Source organism: Amaranthus tricolor, chromosome 17 (genome assembly GCF_026212465.1).
Source record: "Amaranthus tricolor cultivar Red isolate AtriRed21 chromosome 17, ASM2621246v1, whole genome shotgun sequence".
Taxonomy (NCBI): Eukaryota; Viridiplantae; Streptophyta; class Magnoliopsida; order Caryophyllales; family Amaranthaceae; genus Amaranthus; species Amaranthus tricolor.
In genome coordinates this window covers 17,281,404-17,303,089 of record NC_080063.1, presented here as the reverse complement: position 1 = coordinate 17,303,089, position 21,686 = coordinate 17,281,404, and the positions used below count along the sequence as shown (strand labels likewise).

The 21,686-nt window shown below is 33.7% G+C and overlaps 1 protein-coding gene and 1 long non-coding RNA gene across 4 annotated transcripts; one reads left to right on the top strand and one right to left on the bottom strand.

Moving 5' to 3' along the window:
• Window positions 1-400: 400 nt before the first annotated feature.
• On the top strand, window positions 401-5,435 carry LOC130804879 (uncharacterized). 2 transcript variants are annotated; one of them, XM_057669517.1, is made up of 3 exons: window positions 401-1,829; window positions 2,743-3,016; window positions 5,298-5,435. In XM_057669517.1, the coding sequence occupies exons 1-2, from the start codon at window positions 580-582 to the stop codon at window positions 2,984-2,986; spliced, it is 1,494 nt and encodes a 497-aa protein (XP_057525500.1). In that variant the 5' UTR covers window positions 401-579; the 3' UTR covers window positions 2,987-3,016; window positions 5,298-5,435. The 2 variants fall into 2 exon arrangements, with proteins under 2 accessions (XP_057525500.1, XP_057525499.1); XM_057669516.1 differs by lacking the exon at window positions 5,298-5,435 and adding an exon at window positions 3,153-3,299.
• On the bottom strand, window positions 3,524-10,847 carry LOC130804880 (uncharacterized). 2 transcript variants are annotated; one of them, XR_009040071.1, is made up of 5 exons: window positions 10,512-10,847; window positions 7,490-7,788; window positions 6,717-6,787; window positions 5,306-5,894; window positions 3,524-5,154 (listed from the first exon to the last, which is right to left on the bottom strand). It is a non-coding gene; the product is annotated as an uncharacterized LOC130804880 (long non-coding RNA). The 2 variants fall into 2 exon arrangements; XR_009040070.1 differs by having other exon boundaries at window positions 3,524-5,456; window positions 5,550-5,894.
• Window positions 10,848-21,686: the final 10,839 nt, after the last annotated feature.

The window sequence follows — 21,686 nt, the reverse complement described above, 5'->3', positions numbered from 1 at the left end:
ATCTTAACATTTCGATTTTAAATTGTGTTTAAGTTTTACGCTGTTCTATTTTAAAGAATTATTTTTTTAAAAAAAAGTAAAATATTATCTAAAATGACATTATATTACCTTTTTTAGATCCTTAAACATATCGCTTAAGACTATAAATATCCCTTTATTAGAATACAAATGTCCACTCATTTAGCATAAATTTAACGAAAATGCAAATTAATAGATAAAAATTAATGTTAAATTTTATGAATCTAAAATATATATGATTCAAAAAGCACTCTCTATAGAAAAATGAGACATTTGTAGGGTTGATGAGAAAATCAAGTTTTTATTAATTTAGTAAATAAATTCTTAATTTAAATTGATGACTAAATATGAACCCCGAAGTCTCTATCATCATTTATGTACTAAATTTCACCAACTAATTCACAAACCTTATCAAATATCAACCCCTTTTTTCATATCTTAAGTTTCCCTTTGACCAAAATCTTGCTACCAATCCTTTCCATTGAAAAAATACCTAAAATACTCCTCAAAAAGCTTATTTTTCCTCCATATTCCTCAAAAAGCTCTTCATCCTCCATTAAAATGAGGGTAAATGTTGCTCAAGCTATACCTCCTTCCCTTTCTCCTCCTCCATCTCCTCACAATGCTTCTTCATCTTCCCTATTCACCTTCAAGAAACTTCCTCTTCATCGATCAAAATCATCATCATCGTACCCTGTGTATCCAGGCCCTAAGATTCATCGATCAAAATCATTGGATCAAAACATGCGTGGATGTTGTAGTGCAAGTTTCGATGGCCATGATTTCCCCCATAATCACCCAATTGAAGATTTCACCCGAAAACAAAATACCCATAAGCGCAATTCGCCTAGTTTTCGCCGAAACATGACTACTACGACGTCGTTTAGGCAGTATGATTCTCAGGTAGATGTTCTAGAACCTTCTTTCCTTGGCATCAAGCCTGAACCCCCTGATTGGTCCGCTAGAGATGAAATGATTCGTGATTGTATTGCTAGAAGAGCAAGTAGTATTGAATTACCTGTTTCGCTTAGAATGATCAAAATGAAGCAGAAATTTCTGAGATTGGAAGAAGAACGAGAAATTGGGGATCTTGAAGAACATATGAAAAATAATCAATCACCCATAAATAGTTTATATTGTTCAACTTTGTATATTGTTAGAGAAATTCAAAGCCAAGCTTTGAAAAGCAGGGGAATTGTTTTAGATGAAGAATTAGATGATGGGATTGTTAGTAAATTTCAAAGGGAAATGACTTCATCTTTTATTTGGTTGTTTAGAGAAGTTTTTGCTAAAACCCCTAGTTTAATGTTACAAGTTATGGTACTTACCTCTGATTTTGCTACCTATTCACTTGAAACATTGCAACCATTTGCACAAACCCTTGAAAAATCAAGGGAAGAACATGAAAATTTGGGACAAAATTCGAGGAATTGGGGAGGTGGGTGTTTAGAATTAGGGAAATTAGTCCCCACAAAAGAAATATCGGAAAAAATGGAGGAAAATGAGATGGGTATGTGGAATTCAATGGTGGAAGAAGCTAATCATATAGAACAAGGAGGTTTTGATAAGATTGAAGGGCTTAGATTCGTAGATTATAATGGTAATCTTGTTAAACATGTTGATGATAAGTTGACGGAGAAGAGAATTGAATTTGTTTCTCCAGTGAAAGTTGAGATCGAAGGGGATGATTATGAAGAGTATTATAGAACTGATTTTCTCTATCAAATGGGTTTATTTCAAGAGCCAAATAACACTCTTTTGCTGTCTAATTATGCTCTGTTTCTCAGCCTTGTTTTCAAGGATTATGACAGGTAAAATTTATGGGCTTTTTTTAAGTTTGTGCTTATTCTATTCGTTACACATTGACCAAAAAGCTTTCGTAGTTAATGTCAGAGTATATACTGAGGCCTCAACCCTTCTATTAGTTTTTAAAATGAAACCAAGCATAGGAGATTATTAGACGTATTTCACGATGATCATCTTCTTGACAGTCTTGTCTTAATAGGTAATTAAGTCTTTCCACCAGATTAATAACGGTCCGTTTGGTAGACCATAATAAACGGGGTAATGGAAATAAAAAACTACTGTAATTTGGGTTGAAAAATCTCTTGGCTACCTTGATGGTCATACTTGTGCAACTTCAATCCTCTCATTTTCCTCATAAAATTTATTCCCAATGCATTAAACAAAAAAATTTTTTTGTGATCAAGTATTCCAATGTCATAGAACTTTTAATTAAATTTTACAATATAAATTATTCTAATTACCACCATTTAGTACCACTAACCAAACGGACCGTGTTCTTACAAAACTATACTATTCGGATTGGTGAATGGCATCTTAATAAGGCAAAGAAAGCAGAAGAAAAGCCTAATACTTTAACTTTGAACTTGTATCAACTATTATTTACTTTAACTATTAAATTTGATTTAGTTTCGATACTTATAGCTTCAAAGAATTTGGTATATTGGACTTTTGGTTAAATACTTGATATTTAGTTGAATAATGTTGATTACGATTAAGCGAATTTGGTTTTATGCTTTGCTTTGGATTTTTGGGGTGTAATTTGGTTTGGTTCACTACTAATGTGCAGCCCTTCATTTCCTTGATGCAATAAGTTAATGGCAATTACTGGCATTGCTATGCCAATGGCAATAGACTAGTAAAATCAAGTGATCTTTTTTGCAATTGTTGTATTAAGTACTTTTCTCTTCTGTAATTCAGGGCAGAGGAGTGCTTCAAGCGCGCAATACAGTTAGATCCAACTGATGGGGAGGTGATGACCCAGTACGCGAATTTCTTATGGGTGGTAAGAAAAAATTTTTGGGAGGCTGAAGAGAGATTTCAACAGGCTATGGCAGCCGAGCCAGATAACTCCTTTCATGCATCGAATTACGCAAGTTTCTTATGGAGCACGGGTGCTGAAGATACATGTTACCCTCTCGATTCCACTGCTGGCAAGAGCTAACGACGGAAAACGAGCTACTTGAAGAAAATTGTAAGCTCGGCTCTGTGAATATCACTCTTGATTTGTTCTTGGTTTGAATTTCACCATCAAAGATTAGATAAATTATCAGGTTAACATAATAATGGCATATTGATGTGTACCATTGCTGATCTTTAAGGTTTTTCAGATGCAGGAGCCGTTGGATATCGTTTTGATGGCTCCTGGGTAGTGTGGCTTTGTGATCTTGCCTTTGGTAGCTCTGTATGTTGATGAGTAATATGTAATTGTATAGTTGCAAGTAAAGTATTGCAGTGCAGTGCAGTTTTCCAATTAATTGGCCAAACTTGCGAGATTGTTTTTGTTCATAATTTTTAGATAACGAATTTTAACGTTTTTGTTGTATTTGTGCATACGTATGTATAATGTTCTGGAGACTACTCAGAATTTAACAAACTATAAATGTTGCAAAATGTGAGCATGCATTATCATGGTGTCAAAACAAGTCCATTTCTAAACAAACCAATATTAGCAGGACTAAGCCTTATATTATTGACTGGATTAAAGCTGGCATCACTGGAAAATACCTCAAAGACTGACTTTAAATTGAAGACTTTTAGAGTCACACTCATATCCTTACAAACTTCAGTTCAGTTGTAAAAATGTTACATCAAACAACCAATAACAATAGTATGCAACTCGTGCACGACTTACTTAAGTATTGATTAGCAGATGTCAACTAGCTTAGTTAATAAATAGGCAGGATACCTTAAAAAAAAAGCCCTAAATTGGAGTGTTCTAAAAAGAAAACAAAACAAAAAGCTTACGGCTTAACCAATCAAAATTGAACATTTCCTTCTATTGCATCTTATATCTCGCCTTCAACAACCAAGCACCCATTCACCCATCCTTATGTCCACCTGCAAAATTTTGATCTTCTGCACTTCAACAATTATATGCCTTGCATCAGAGGAAATCCGGTCCTTGAACCCGAGATATGGGAAGGACACTCATGCTGTCAATCACTTTCCGTTCAATAATTTGGTTAGTTCACAGGACCACATCTTCCATTATCATCAATTAACAGCACATAGGTGCAGCCTCACAGCAGGCTGAGAAGTGTAAATGATAGAACTTCCTTCTCCAAGTTGGCAAGACTACATGGCCTACCTACCCCAGTCCTCAAATTGTTCTTTGGTTTTGAGTTTTACTATTATTAAAGAATATCTACATAATTATCTACTAAGATCTTCAAAATTCAAGAATTTTTTTTTTCACAAAGCAACGATAATTGATAATAAGACGACGATGCACTTTTATTTGTCCTTATTAAGTGGCCACCTTTAATATCCGACCTTTATGATTATTCTCAAGCCACCTTATCTAGAACTAAAGTGTAAGCTTATGTTTCACTAGTTTATGTTTCACACATGATAAATTTTGTTCAACTCATAAGGGCCCCTTCTAAGCATAATACATAACAACCATAGTTACTGGATAAGAAATTGGCTAAGATTAGACAATACATTCAACGACAAAAATTATAAAAAAGTACGACAAGAAAGCATAACTCTGCTGCGTCACATAGACTTAATCTAGAGAAAATATAACTCAATTTTCTCCTATAGATATTTTTATGGCACTATGACCCTACAGGAGCACATCAGATTAGTTGGCAAGAGAGATCCTCCAGACAGAAGTCTGAATCTTCTATAGATCTAGTGATTCCATTTTCATACACTTTCTGGAAATTTTAAGAAAAGATGAACTGCTGACTCAGTTACCGAAAATGGCTTCCAAAAATTTCACCCGCCAAAGAAAGTAGTACATTGATATGGTTTAGGTGGTGGGGATCACAAGTGCAAGAATTGAACAACTGATCTTTTTGATATCAAGAACCCTACACTATTTCAGATTTTCTTTTTTAAGCGTGATTAAGAATCCAGATATAGTACGAGATTATGGGATCAACCTTAAAAAAAAGTGACAGAGTCAACTATGCAGATCAAAATTAAAAGGTGTAAAGATAAGCTAAAAATTACGAAAACCATATGTATCAGCGATCAATAACTTACATGGAAGTTGAAACCAAAGACATTTTCACAAACTCAGGAACGAACCTGATAAGGCATTCAAATTGCTGTGACCTCCCAAGTTACTTATTCCAGTAGAACCGGTCTCAAATATCTTGCCTGCAATAAGGGCATTAAAAATCTTAAACTTTCGACGCAAAAGTAACAGACAACAAAACTACAGTGAGGAACCGAAGCTTGAAATTCTGAATTCAAGGCGTCAAACTGAAAATTTATAATATTAGTTATTTTCTATGAAACAGGGAGGAACCGCTGCTTGAAACATCAGTAAATCGGTTGCAATAGCACAATAGTTGTAGAAGACGTTATTTGACAAGCAAACACTGGAGCAAGACTGTAAGAAATCAGAATGTTATCATTCTTATTCCATGCTACTGGTACGCAGCTTCAGAAATTGAAGCCTGTTAATCAAATTAAGATTTTTTATGCACTAAATACAGGCATGAAATTGATACTATTTCCCGAGTGAACATATTGCAAAAGATTACTCATACCTGAGTGAACTTCAGCTTAAAGGTAATAGGGTTAATACATCCCAAATAATGTTGGTCATGATCACTCGCATTAGACTTCTTTATTCTTCGGAAAAAGCAACGCAACTTCCATATATGGTCTTTTGACAGTTGAGTTGTTTTCATCGGTCTCAAAGTTAATGTTAAACAGTCTATTGGAAAATGGAAGCATAGTCCAAATTCTTAGCATAAGAAATGGTGCCCCATCCAATTTCAGAGTGCAAATACCATGCACAAATCAATCAATTTCTTATTTATTCATTCTAGATGCTCCCACTCAACAATCAATATGATGCGATACATTTGACTCTTCCAGTCAATCTATACCTGCAATAATTGACATCACACACAAGTATTAAGACGTTTATCTGTAGAATTGAACATTTTGTCAATTTCAGAGCTAACAAAGATGTATAGCAGAATTTTTGAACCGTCCCTAAAGAAAAATGTACATGTGCAATCGTGCTTAAAAGTAAGAGCCTCTTCAGAACACAAAAAATGTTTATCTCACAATCCAAGTTTATTATAGCCACTCTTTGTAGCCTTATTTTTCTCCAGTTAATGAAAAAAGGTAAATCAAAATTTGCTTTGGCGTCTCTGGAGTGTTCCATAAAGAATAGGGATTTTCGGAACATGAAATGACCAATATAAGCTTCTAACCTTACCTAGAACACGATAGCAATATGAAATAGAATAAGATGACACAAAACAATCCATGTTCAATAAAATGTTCCCCCATAACTGTTAAAAGTTGCCAACCCATATTATGGAAACATGTAAATATCAGCACATTTCCCATAAAAAGACACCCACAAAACACCATAGATCTATCTCATACAAGTCTTCCTCAATAATTAAACTTTTAATGATAAAAAATATCTTTTAAAACGTACTTATTCATTCTAAGTGATGTGTATAAATTACATGAAAGAGTCAAGGTTTTCCCTACTGATGAAATGCAGAAAATTTAGAGGTTAATATTTCTAGCAGTGGTCTTAAAATTTGACACAGGACTTGAGTCAAAAACACGTTCATTGAGCACACAAGAATGAACACTAACAAGATCAACTAAAATAATAATTAACATCGAGCAATCTAGTTGAAGAAGAAAAACACCGGTTCGTGTACACTACAAGAAAGATTGTTCACCTTTCACCCAATTTGAAGGCTCAGCAGTTACGTTTGCAAGAAGAAACAACAAAGCAATATCTTCACAATTCCTGAAAAAAAGATTTTTATAGCAAGTGATAACAATGATCTCAGCAAGTGATCAATTATACTAAGTAGGTTAACAGCTGTACTACAGGGATAATAAAAAAGTGGCCTAGTTACAGTGAAGAAGCTAAAATAAGCAACTGCTTCGAGCTACATATTCTCGAAGGGATGCTGAAAACTCATTTGTTTACATTGCCATATATTAATTATGGAAAACACCTGCCTTGGATAGAGCATACTATGAGTGCCCATCCACTAAACAGACCACCAAACTCTATAAACATAGCTTTCCTTGTTGCCTCTCCGCCAAATGCAAAACTCTGCATAGTCTCGTTTTTCTATCGGTGGCCGCTACGATATCATTTACAAGTACATTTGAATATCAGTTAAAGATCAACTTAACACAGAATATAGCATTTACAAACACCAGTACACCACACTGGTAATCTAAATGTCAGGTGTTAGCCTTGCGCTAGTGAAAGAATCATAATGTCTTGTAGAGTATGATAGGGTAGAGGAAGTGAGGACAGCTGAACAACATGACACGCTATCAAGATAAAAAGTATATTTGTATTGGTCACCTTACAAACAGGCTACACCTTAGCACAGTATAGCAGAACCTCACTTTTAATAAGCATTGCACACACATACGACAACTAAGCTCAACACTAGGCACAAATTAAAAGGGAAAATAACAAGAGACTTACACTGATTAATCTGGCCAGTGCATGTTTGGCACAAACCCTACACTAAAAGCCAGCTCGACAGGAGAACAGGGGAATATGATATCATCAATAGAGAAGACCATATATGTCTTCAAATCCTTGAATTTTGTAAATCTATTAGTTAAATTGTCCTGATCCTCTTCATTGATGTTGAATTTCATTCAAAACTTTCAGCCATTTTTTGAGTTTGTCAGTACAACATGCTCTAAGTGACGAATAAGAGATTCTGAAGGAGGATTGGGCTAACTTTATACAATGTGTACAGAGTCCAGTATCCCTTCCTGCAAAAACAAACATCAATCAAATAGAGGATTACTTGGCATCACCAATTTGAACGTATGAAAAATATTCATTCAACAATAATTTGGTATCAAAAGGCAAAAGCTATTAAAACTTCATTATTTGAGCAACATATATTGCCATAAAATTGGCACTTAATAAATTCAGCCCGGCACTAAAAATACAATCTGAAACAACTAAACCAGCGCTAACGAAACTTAAATTCTGAAATGGCAAATTATTTACTTAACTAGAAGGATAATTTAGTTTCAAAAGGCACACTGGAGAGCGCCTTGGAGAAGCTGAAGCAAGCTGAAACCATGAGGCACATAAGAAGTGCAACCGTGTAAGGCACAGTGCAACTATGCTGACTTTTCTCCTAAAAATTTATTCTCTGATCCTCTAATGCTGGAGATGCTAGGCAAAGAGATATGAGGTGCAATGTTCGGACATTGTAACTAAGAGACGTATTACATAATCCAAATCCAACCTACAAGTGACGATATCACTGCAGTTAAAGATTATGGCATCGAGGAAAACGTAGTACGAAGTACAAGCTTAAACCTGAACTGTGAACTCAAATTATTTCCGGGCACATCTATGTACACTCAGTAAAGAACAGAAATATATAATGAAAAGCCAGTATGCTCTGCATCATTTCATAATATCATAACGGCAATGGTTGAATAAGTATACTCGTCAATCCCAATGAGTCCCACCCCAACTCAGTATGCTCTGCAGAAATCATTTCATAATATCATAACGGCAATGGTTGAGTACGTATACTCGTCAGTCCCAATGAATCCCACCACAATCCTATAAAATGAGAGAGCTTTCTGCTTCCAATGGACTATAACTAATGATTTGAGATCATGTGATGGAAATCAATTTTTTGGTAAGAAAAACCATACAATTCTTGTCATGCACTATACTTATATTCTAATGGCGCGCAGTCATGTTTGTATAAATCCATTGCCTTCATCGTGGTGCTATCGAAAATCATTTGATGGATTCATAGTGATCAAATTGAGCTTTGTGCTCTAAATAGTTCCATAGCCTATATGCCATATCGTGGTGTTAATGAGAAACACTTGATAGACTCTACCTATGTAAGTGTTAAGGTTTGGTTGTCTTCTATGGAACATAGGTTTGTTTTCCTAGAGCACCTTTGAGAACTGAAATAAAAAAAGATGCACTGCCTTAAAAGTGCTAGATAAAACTCCCAGAGTTTTGTATGCAATTAAGGTAGGTATACGTTGTGGGGGTCTCAACCAAACTCTAGTGAGTTCAAGAGAAATTTCACTTATTGGTATGTAAGTTGTTGCTTAATTTCACTTATGTGTAAGTTCATATCAAAAGATCTAGACGCTAAAGTAGGTTTCCTTGTCTTACCCAGTATTTTTGTCTCTATTATCTTTTTGTAACCATTTGTGGGGTATTGTTGGATGACTAAAAAACAATTCTTATTCATTTCTAATTATTTAGTGGGAGTTTATAACCCCATGATTTTTGGCGGAAGTTACAACCACTTTGATGAGTGGGTTACTATATGGGTGAGAATTAAAATGTGTGCTCCTTATATGAAGGAAAACCTTTCCAATCTTGTGATGACTGATGAGAAAAGATTCAATATTCACTTTCTTCCTCTTCCTTTTCAACTTTTCAGGCTAACATGTGCATTATCCACACATCAAAGTTTAGTGGTAACTTTGCATACTGTTGTGGTACACCTCAACGAGCAAATCGGTTGGTGATGATTACCATCTACATTTGGCTGTAACTTTCAGGTCAGAGGTCTCCTGCTGCGACACTGTAAATTATCTTCTTGGCCATTGTTATACCTCAGTTTCTAACAGTTTACATAAGATGTTTTATATTGACTTATTTTCGTTCATGTGACACTGACTCCTCTCTTGAAAATATAGCTTTTGCATTGTTTGTCACTTTGTTGTCCTTCTAACTTCTAAGCTTCCTCCAAACTCATTATTGGTGCAAAAGTCTCCAACCTCAACTTCACTGAACCCACTAATTTTGTCTACAACTCCATAAATCCATGACAAAGTACCATAATGCAAAATATAAGGTCGCCTGATGCATCTATTGTATTTGTATCTATCAAGTCATAATGGTATTCCGATCTACTACTTCTTCAATGTGTATCATAACTCATAAGGGTGATAAAAAAGTCACGTTTAAGGTTAGTTCAATGGATATGTCATGGTTTCGGCCAAAATTTGGCATTTAACTGCATCATCGTGATTTTTATGGGACGAAGTAATTTTTGCATTATAAACCCAACACGAGTTTCTTTCGCATATCTAACATCGGTTTGAGCAAATTCTGATTAAATTCAGAATTATGATTCCTAAAAAATCTTCCTCAATTCACAGAAAATAAACTCAAAGGTCAAGTGACAACTTTATAACTACCTAACATTGCAAAACAAACATTTCCATATTATACACATAAAGGGAAGATCCTACAGTGGCATCGAAGAGTCAAAGGGAAGAACAGAGGAAACAGTAGAAGAACACATTTCCATACACGTTGGCACTTTGCCAAACTTGATTCAAAATCCATACATTCCGCAACCATAACTTCAACTAAAATTTCCAATTATACACATAAAGCAACAAAACTCTAACATAATGCAATTCATACTAAATATGCAGCAAAATCAATTACAAAAAAACGAAAGGTAATTAAATTAGCGAAACTATATAACCTGTGAAATCAGATTGATACGCAAAATTGTAATGCTGCTGCCATCGCAATGAAGTAGAGGCTCCAAAAAGGAGCAAAATCAACTAACCAAGGTACACAAAATGCAAAATCCGAGCAATAATTTAATATTCACGGATTCATAGAGAACGAGCAGACGGAATCGTTGGAGCATTCGCCGACTCGCAGACGAACTTCTCATCACCGCCATTACAAGTTGTAGTAGAAAAAACTGGAAATATGCCGAAGATTAAGGTATAGTGATGGAGATTGTAGGAAAAATTAGATAGAAAAGTATTATGCTGATCTATTTGGAGAGGAAGGCAGTAAATATGTAAAATGATTATTTTTTTATTGTTCAAAAATTGATTATATCAATTGGTTATAAACTTGCTATAATATCTTAGATATTTTATTTTTTTAATTACAAAATTTACTATTTTAACACTATCCTTAATCTAAAAAATCTTAAACTCTGAGTTGTTTTCTAAACTCGATAAATTTATCAGTTGATATGGGTTTTGTGAAAATGTCTGCGAGCTACTCCCCCATCTTGCAAAACTGTAGTTCGATCTCTTTCTTGTCTACCAACTCACGAATGTAGTGATGTCGTATCTCAATGTGTTTTGATCTGCTATGAAACATTGGATTCTTCTTCATTGTTATTGTTGACATGTTATCCCAGAACATTGTAGTTGGTGTTTCTTACTTATGTTGTAGATCGATCAATATCCTTCTAAGCCAGATTGCTTCACATGTTACACTTGTTGCTGCAATGTACTATGCTTTTGCTGATAATAAAGCTATTGTTGCTTGCTTTTTGATGACTATGAGACCACCTTGTTTCTAAGCTGAAATACGTACTCGCTTGTGCTTTTTCAATCATCCACGCTTCCAGCCCAATCGCTATCGGTGAATCCTGTGAGCTTGAAATCTTTTTCAGTCTCGTACATGATCCCATAACTCTTCGTGCCCTTAATGTATCTGAGAATCCTCTTTGCTGCTATTAGATGATCCTTGCTCGGTTCACTCATGAACCTGGATACGATGCTGACATCGCTGACTATATCTGGTCTTGTATGTGTGAGATAAATGAGAGAACCGACCAAGGTTCGATACATTGCTCCTTCGAATTTTTGGTTTACCATCGTACTTTGGTAACTTGTCATTGATTGCTATTGGTGTGGCCATCGGTTTGCCCTCACTCATGTTGAATTTCTTGAAAAGGTCTTCTGCATACTTCTCTTATGATAAAAATATTCTTCCTGGGCTTTGTTTGATTTGTATGCCAAGAAAGTATTTCATTGTACCAAGCCCTGTCATCTCGTACTCCTTCATCATAGCCTTTTTTAATTCTTCGATCATTGTTGGATGTGTGCCTATATAGATTAGATCATTCACGTACATGCATAAAATGAGAAAATTGTTACCTTTCGTCTTGATGTATAGTGAAAGTTCACTCAGACTCTTGATGAAACCATGCTGGAGAATATAATTATCGATATTGCTATTCTACACTCGAGGTGCTTGTTTGAGTCCGTAGAGTGCTTTCCGAAGGCGGTATATTTTGTCTTTTTGTCCTTTGATGAAGTATCCCTGCGGTTGCTCGACGTACACTTCTCCTCCGAGTTTTCCATTTAGAAATGCTGATTTGACATCGAGCTGAAAGACTGGTGGCTCATGTTGTGCTGCTAGTGCCAGAACTGTTCTAATTGTCTCCATGCGGACAACTGGTGCATATGTTTCGTTGAAGTCGATTCCTGGTTGTTGCGCATATTCCTTTGCTAAGAGCCTTGCTTTGTACTTGTTGATGGAGTCATCATCGTTATGCTTCACCTTGTAGACTCACATGAGTCCGATAACTTCCTTGTCTTGTGGCTTGTTTATAAGTTCCCATGTGTGATTCTTCTCGATCAATTTAATTTCTTCGTTCATTACCTCGATCCATGTTTCTTATAGTGCTGCTTCTTGAAATGTTTGTGGCTCACTAGAGAAGAGTGCCATCATTACTTGGTCATAATGGTAATTTTCTAGTCATGTTGGCGGTTGTCGATCCTGTGTTGATCTTCGGGCTTCTTGATGTTGAGGAGTTGAACGTGATGTTTAGCTTCCTGAGCTTGGGGATGATCTTATACTTTCAGGTGTGCTTGGACTCAGAAATGATGGGTTTGTTGGTTGGTCTGCTTCGTCTTCTTCACGAGCTTCAATTTCTTTTTCTTCCCATGTCCATTCAGCTGCTTCGTTGAAAATTACGTCTCTTGAAATGATTAATTCTTTGGATTCGGGCTTGTAGAGGCAATATCCTTTTGTTTCGTGACTGTATCCAATGAATATGCATTTTTCTCCCTTCTCATCGAGCTTTTCCCGATTCTCCTTCTGGATATGGGCATAAGCTATGCACCCGAACACTTTGAGGTGCTCTACTCTTGGCTTTCTCTTGTGCCAAGCTTCACATGGTGTTAAATCCTTAACTGATTTTGTGGGAGATCTGTTGAGGATATATACTGCGTGTGAATAGCTTCGGCTCAGTATCTTTTGGGTAGATGTTTACCCTGCATCATGCTGCGGGCCATCTCTGTTATAGTGCGGTTTTTCCTTTTCGCAACAACATTTTGTTGAGGTTTGCGTCTTGTTGTAAGTTCTCTTTTAATTTCATTCTTCTTAAAAAAGTTGTTGAATTCTTTGCTTGTAAATTCTCCGCCACAATACGTTCTAAGAATCTTGAGAGAATGCTCACTTTGATTTTCTGTGAGGGCTTTGAATTAAATGAAGTGAGAAATCTCCACGAAATATACCCACATCATGCAGGAGTACTCATCTACAAATAATAGAAAATATCTTTTTCTGCCAAGAGATGAATTCTTGGTAAGACCCCAAATATCTACATGAACAAGCTTTAGAGGAGCCTTGGCCCTCCAAGATGCGGTAAGAAATGACAATTTGTGCATCTTGTCATATATACAGCCCTCGCAAATTTTTCTTTCATTTTTTATCGTAGGTAGACCAATTACCATTTCTTTTTGTTTTAATAGTTTTAGACTGTTAAAATTTAGATGCCCGAATCTTAACTGCCATAAGGTAGATTTATCATTTATTAAGGTTAAAGCCAATTTTTCTTGAAATGGCATTTTTAATGGGAATATTTTGTTGGGAGCCATTTTGACAGTTGTTATTATCTGACCCTTCTTTTTTTCATAAATTTGACATTTGTTGTTCTCAAATTTAACCATATAGCCTTTTTTTAATTAGTTGGCCTACACTTAATAGATTTTGTACAAGTCCGGGAATATAAAAACAATCATGAATTAATTTTGATGAACCATTTTTTGTTTTAACAGCTAATTGTCCCTTTTCCGGCGACATTTTCTTTTTTACCGTCGCCGAGTGTGATGTGTGTTTTAACATTTTCGTCAAGAATGACAAAATAGTTTTTATCGCCTGTCATGTGATTTGAACAACCAGTATCGATATACCATACATCATTTACTTTTTCATGTGCATTTAATCCAGTGTAAAATATTTGTTCTCCGGAATTATTATTTTCGGAATAGTTTGCTTCTTCCTTTTGTCGATACCAACAATCTTTTTTCAAGGTTAGTTTTCTTATATAATTTACAATAAGGGCTAGTTTGATTATTTACTCGACTCCCTTAATTTTTAAAATTTCCTCTCCCCCTGCCACGATTATATGATGTTTCTCCTTTTTCATAATTTTTGCCATAACCATTTTATTTTCAATATGATAAAATTTTAATTTAGCTTGAAAAGTTTGTTCTAGTGCTTTTTCGTTAAATCTTTTTAATATATCTTCATGTGCAAGTAGTCATCCCATCAATTAGGATATATAAATTTTTTTTGTTAACCTCTTCTATTGTCGTGGCAATAATGTTATATTTTTGTGAGAGACTCCTTAATATTTTTCGAATCACATCTTCATATTTTATTTTACCACAATTTGATCTTATTTGATAAACTATATTAGTGACTCGGTCAAAGAATGAATGTATTGTTTCATTTTCTGCTATTAGTAAATTATCAAATTCTCTTCATGGAGATTGGAGTTTAAAAAGGATTATCTCTCTTCGGAGCCCTTGTATTATCCTATTTTGTTTATTTTGTTTTATTTTTGTTTCATCCCAAGATGATAACTCTTTCGTGTCATGTTAGGGTGATTGGTCATAACCTTATTGTACTAATTCCCATAAATCTTGGGAGATAAATATTGACCTCGTGTGTATGGCTCATTGTTCATATTTTTCTCCTTTAAATGTGAGAATCCAATTAACTTGGGGATAATTAAGGGTTGAGTTTTTTTTTTTTTTTTTTTGGTTAGAGGTTTATTTTATTGTAGAGTATGAAAAATTGGTTAATGTATTTAGGGTGTTTGGAGGTCTTGGTTAATTTGCTCTTGATACCAAATATGGGAAAATTTAGACAGAAAAGTAGCGTATTGATTTATTTGGAGAGGAAAGTGAGCAAATATGTAAAATGACTATCTTTTTCATTACCAAAAAATTGATTACATTAATGGATATTTATAGTGATCAATTTGGTTACAAGCTTGCTATTATCTTAGATATTTTATTTAATTACTTTTTTCTAAATACTTCTACTATAAGATATATTTTTATTTTTTAATTCTTTAGTTTAGATTTTTTTATGTTTAATATTTTTAAAATTCTAAATTTTTCAACATTATTTTAACAAGATCAGTGAAACAATTTCGTGAATCGGTGAGAATACTGGAAGATGAGAAAATGCGAATTCGAATGAGAGAGAAAGGAAATTGAAGAAAGTGTAAAGATGGAAGAGAAGGATAGTAATTCCTTCCTTCGTCAAGTTCAAATCATGGATAAAAGAAAACCACTCAACCAACCTAGAATTTGAGTGTGTGTTTTACTCTTTGCTTTGGTAAAGAATTATCAACAGAATGCTTTTAGACTAATTTTAAATCTGAAAAGCTATTGTTGTTGGTGTGAGAAACTCTTTCTCACATTTTATATCATGGTAATATATTTCCTCCTGCTATTATAGTTTGCATTATTTATATTTTTGACAATAATTCATTATTTTTTAATCTCATTCACACATTTTAATTCTCTTTTAATTTTATTCATTCAATTTATTATCTCTCTTCATTTATTACTATTATTCACCTTTTTATTAAAAAATATCAACTTTTTCTTGTATCAAACTAAACTGGATAGAGAGAGTATATAAGATGAATGATTTAAATTATATGTAAGGCACGTCTTTTGATCAAACCAACTCATATAACAATCTGTGAAATTTAAATTAGTCCATTATAGTACAATATGCTAACATGTCGCATGTTACGACATAGCCAATGGTATGCTAAACAAAGAAAATTTAATAGAAAATTCTACATAGTAACATCGAATTTTCATGAAATGTCATTGGTAACACTTTTGTAAGATTTTTCCACATGGTAGCATCCAATTTATGCCTTATCCAACTTCCGTGGCATTTTTCGTTAAATTCTTGTCAATTTCCCTTTAGTTCACTTTTTTGACGTTTCTACCTTTATTAAGTGTTGGTTCTTGTCTTTATAATTTGCCCTAAACATTTGAGAACGTTGATAAATTAAATGGTGAATTAAACGTCAAAATGGTGAATTAAACATTTGGATCATAAAAATGGTTTAGAGCAAATTATAAAGAGAACAATCAACATTTAATAAAGGTGGAAACGTGAAAATGGTTAATTAAATGGAAATTGACAGAATTTAACGAAAATGCTACGGCAATTAGAATAAAATGGATGCTACCAGGTGGAAAAATCTTATAAAAGTGCTACCACTGGCATTTCATAAAAGTTTGATGCTGATATGTGAAATTTCCCTAACTTATTTATATTAAATTAAAAGTTTCTACTCTTAAATTAAAAATGGAATATTGGTCTAAAATAAATTTATCAATTTAATTTTCACACACTTAAGTTCAAATTTCAAGTTTCCAATACGAGAATTTATAATTTATTCATTTATATTTTATATGTAAAAGTTTTTATGGAAAAACTATTAGTACAAATTCTTGTATGAGATGGTCTTTTTGTGAGACGTGCTTCAAGTATAAGTTAATAGCCCAACTATTACAAATTATTAACATATGCGCTACTTGTTATAAAATCATCTCACTGAGAGACAGGATCTCATAAGAGTAACTTATATTACAATGTTATTGGGACAAAGGATGAGTTAACTAAACTCCATGTCCATTCACGAAGCTTTTCAGATAATGACCCTTGGCCCATTTCAAATAGGCCCATGTGGTCTTGTGTGACCAAAACTTGGGCCGTATCACAACCTTGTGGGCTAATCACCTCAACATTGTATATAAGCAGTTACTTAATCTTTAACAAGTCTTTGTATGAAATCGTCTCAATATGAAATGGTCTCACTATAAAATTATCTTATTTGATAATTTGTATTTATTCTTTCACCAAACTACTTTCTTTCTTATCTATCATGCATGTAAGAATAAGCTACATTAATTTTGATTTTATCTATACTTCACTTTGATCGAAAAATATTGAATGATAATCTATAAATCTTGATATGTAATTCGAAAGAACTATTTTTCTTACAAAAAAAAGAAAAAATTACCCTGAATAATATGAACTTTCACTGATTTTCCTACAATAATACGAACTTTCAATTAACCATGAATAATACGAATTTTGATACATATTTCCCGCTAGCATACCTGACCGGTTCTTTACTTGGAGAAACGGTAAATTCCCCATTTCTTCGTTATTCTAGCGGCAAATATTTATCAAAGTTCGTATTATTCATGGTTGATTGAAAGTTCGTATTATTTTAGGAAAATCAGTGAAAGTTCGTATTATTCAGGGTAATTTTTCCTTATTTTAATGGGTATTTAGACAGTTTTTTTTCAGCAGCCTCTTTGCTCACTTTGCTCTTCCAATTTAATTACTTCTTCCAACATCTAAAATTTTTTTTCCATTTTCATTTTAATCTCTAAAGTAATTTGATATTTAACATGTATTCTCCTTCGTCATCATCTCAATCTAGAACATCAATTGCAAAAGGAATTCCTTTATGTAAACATTGTGTTCATGCTAAATTACAAGTAGTCAAAAAAGGTTTTGTAAATTAACCAAGCCATGTTAACAGTTCATACAATAATGGCCAAGGAATCAATGGCTTTAATTCTTTTTTTAAAAAAAATTGGGAAATTATTAAGCATGATATTATTTGAAACCTTTGTGGTCCATATTTTATTGAAATGCAGGTATCCAACAAGATTTAAAGGTCACCTTAACACCTTCACGGGTTGAGTTAAAAACTTCTCCATCATCACGCATTGGCCAACCTAATGAATAATATGTCAGTCCTGTGGCTAGCTACCACCATAGCCCAAAGAACACAAACAAAAAAGGAGATAGAGAGGACTCAAATACACTAATGAAAAAAAACGTATTTGCTGCGTATCATTTGCTGCAGTTTTTGTATATACGCAGCAATAAATAGGAAAAAGAATTAGAAAAAAAACAATTAATTGCTGCGGTTTTAAGGTTTGACCGCAGCAAATACTCAGTAGCACAATTAATTTTGCGGTTATGCTATGGCCCGCAGCAAATAAATGCATATTAAACTAAAAAAAAATAAATAAATAAAATATAAGCATTATTTGCTGCAGTTATTGAATGACCGTAGCAAATAAGTATTAAGAAAAATAGTGAAGAAAAAATTTAAAGGCAGAAAGACCCTAATCCGCGGCTCGCGTAGATCTCCGCGGCACGCGGAGTGCATCCTGACCCAGCAAAATTTTTTTGCTTTACTTAGTTTTATCAACCAAAAAAAAAATTTTAAAAGGAATGAGTAAGTATACCGGTAACAAGTAAAATGGTATGTGATAGGTCGTTTATGTACTATCAAACAAATCCTAATATGCAACTAGTACAGCGATAGTTAGGGTCCAATCCACAGGGAACAACGTAGTAAATGATTATTTTCCGGCTACCAATTGATGCTTAGTAACACACAATTTCAGAGAATATGTACCTAAACTAACTAAATGACTAGAATACAAGCAATTAAATTAGAAAGGTAATTTAATGATATTAAAACATCTAGGGATAAACTTCCCCACTAGCATGATGTGATGACAATGAGATCCTACTACCCCTACAACGATCATAACCAAGTTCAATGGGACGAATACACCATTATAAATACTAATAACTCCTTTCGAAGACTATTAGCTTCACTACCATACTATCAAACCTATTTTCGTGGAATCAAGCATAGTAATGACATTAAGCATAGTATTCTATAAGATCCAACAATCAAATCTATCTATTTTCATGAAGATTATCAAGTCCTTGATCTAAAAGGCAATTCACTCAACCCTAACTTTCGTTAGCGATTGAATGAATTGTTAACCACAATTTCCAAAGTTTCCATTGAAAAACGTAAGTTAACTAGCATAAGAGATCAAGCATGAACAAGGATTATGCATAACAAAAAGGGATTGGAACTCAATAATTCATCATCAAAATCATGGCTAGGGTTCCATCTAACCCTAGATTAAGAAACTACTCACACATATTAATTGCAACAAAATAAAAATTCATTAAAGAAAACATGATTAAAAATAATAACAAGAAAAGGGATAAAGAAATAGTACTTGAATTCGAATACCAAATGACGAACAAAAGTAAATGAAGTTACAAAGGTTTTTCCCCAAAGTGAAGAATTAAAAATGTCTAAAGAAAACTGAGAAAAATTGTTAACCTCCTGTCTACGGTTACATTCCTCATCATTTAATAAAAACCGTGCGGAAAAACGGTTATTAGAGCAGGACCGGACCAGGTTTCTGGAAGACCGGACCAGGTTTCTGAAGACCGGACCAGGTCCGTGTGCTGAGGGTTTTCCAGAGAGCAGAAATCACAGGACCCGACCGAGTTTGAGCAAGACCCGACCGGGTTTGAGCAAGACCCGACCGGGTCCGTGGGTTGAACATTCCATCAAGTAATTTTAGACAAACCCGGCCGGGTCTAAGCTTGACCCGACCGGGTCCTGGGCTTGGATGCTTACGTTCTTATTTCTTGCTTAAAATCACCCGGGTATGAAAATACCCGCCCGGGCCTATCATCTTGTGCTTATTTTTCTTCATGAGAACGCGGTAAAAGTACAAACGAAACCCAACGGGACTAAAAGCATGTCCGAATGGCCCCGTGAGCTCACAAAAGTGTCGTAATGCGGTCTCGAACTCTGCCAAATCTCGAAGCACACATTCTAATGCTCAGGAGTGATTCGCTTCCAATACAAGAGTGGAGTAAAATGGCCTGAAATAATCAAAGACACACAAAACTCCAACCAAGCGTAAAACCACATGGAAAATGCGAAATCACACTTCGAAATGCCATAAAAATGCAAGGGAAGGGAGCATAAAAGTATAGTATAAAGTGCACAGATCAGTATGCCAGCGGGAAATATGTATCAAAGTTCGTATTATTCATGATTAATTGAAAGTTCGTATTATCGTAGGAAAATCAGTGAAAATTCGTATTATTCAGGATAATTTTTCAAAAAAAAAAAAGGATGTGTACTTAATCCTATCCGAATTGTTTTGACTAATTTTTAAATTTTGTTCAATTTTTCAAAAATTTAAGTGATCATGCTTGATTTTATTTTCTTTGTACGATTAATATTTTAAATTCAGTGGCTACCCTTTGTATAAAAATGTTCATGATCCATCCCTAATGCTCAACTAATTTGGTTATTATTTTTTATTTTATTTACTACACAATTTAATATTGATAGGATTTTTAGTCTAATGGAGAATCATGAGTTAGTCTAATGATTAGAAGTTTTCCTTTCAACCTTGATTAGTTGACCCTTGTAATAGGGGTTTAATTCTCACATCGCACAATCTACAAAAAGGATTAATTCCCTCTACCTCTTGCCTATAGAGATTCTCTACTTTGTACTCTCTAGCCTATGAAAAAAAAAATTCGTATAACTAAAATCATAACTTAAATAAACCGGAAGCATGTTTTTCTATCCAAAATTACTTGCAATAAGTAGAAACAAGAAAATGGAAAGATTAAAGAGAAATATGAGTATATGAGTAGTCTTTACTCACTTGGGTCTCTTGGAGAAACAAAAGTTCAAATAGTTTTCCACGAGTTTAAAAAACCTAGAAAAAAATGTGTACCAAAAGAAGTGGCTTAAAATTAAGGGGCGGTTTATGGTCATTATAAGAAAATGGGGCCGCTCCAGCGTACATGAGCTAACATGAAAAGTATTAACAAATAATAGTATTTCTAATGAGTAATCTTGAGTTGTTGTCTTCATCGCCGACCACGCACTTACTACCATTATTCACATTTATTAATAGTTTATTATATGAAAATTATTATATAATTAATTATATTTATCTATAATAAAAAGTATTAAATTATGCTACTAATGTTTTCATTAACTAATCAATCATTGCTAATTAGCACAGCCCACAAAGTTAATTTATATATTATTATTAACACAAATTATATTATAATGAGACTTATACTATAAAACAAAAAATTAATTCTTACATCAAACTTGGAAAATTGCATACATGACCTTGTTTTTTTTATCAGAGATCCTTATCTAGATTAGCATCATCTTTATATTTTATTATAATTATGTCAATGGGGTGTTTAATTAGTAACCGATTTTTTATTGGATTTTTACTTTTTATTTTGTTAAAAGGCTAAAAAAATCATTTGGTAAATAACTTAATAGTCAAGCCGAAAAGTTGTCTTTTAAGGCAAAAAAAAAATGTTTATCTAAGCTTGTTTTGACTAAACTTGTTGGCCCTTTTTCCTCTAATAAATTTTTAATAATATTTATCTAATGTTACCAAATATCTCTCTAAATAATTGAGTTTATATAGTCAAAATAAAAATTGACAAAACAGTTAATATTTTCAATTAGTCAATCAAATCAATTAAAAAAACTAACAACCAACAAAACTCTACTATTCTCCGAAAACCATTTAAGCAATTCGTCCACTCTAGGCTGTCCTACGATTTCTTTCCTAAAGTAATTTCATTGAGTGTTTAACAAAAAAAACATAGCATCACATATGTATAATGTATTGTTAGACAATTATAAACCTATTTTTTATATTTGCAAATTGTATAAAAA

Bases quoted from the DNA above. Each gene is read 5' to 3' on its own strand.
- LOC130804879 (XM_057669517.1), top strand. From the start codon at position 580: ATGAGGGTAAATGTTGCTCAAGCTATACCTCCTTCCCTTTCTCCTCCT. The intron at 1,830-2,742 runs GTAAAATTTATG...TCTGTAATTCAG, and splicing joins GTTTTCAAGGATTATGACAG to GGCAGAGGAGTGCTTCAAGC.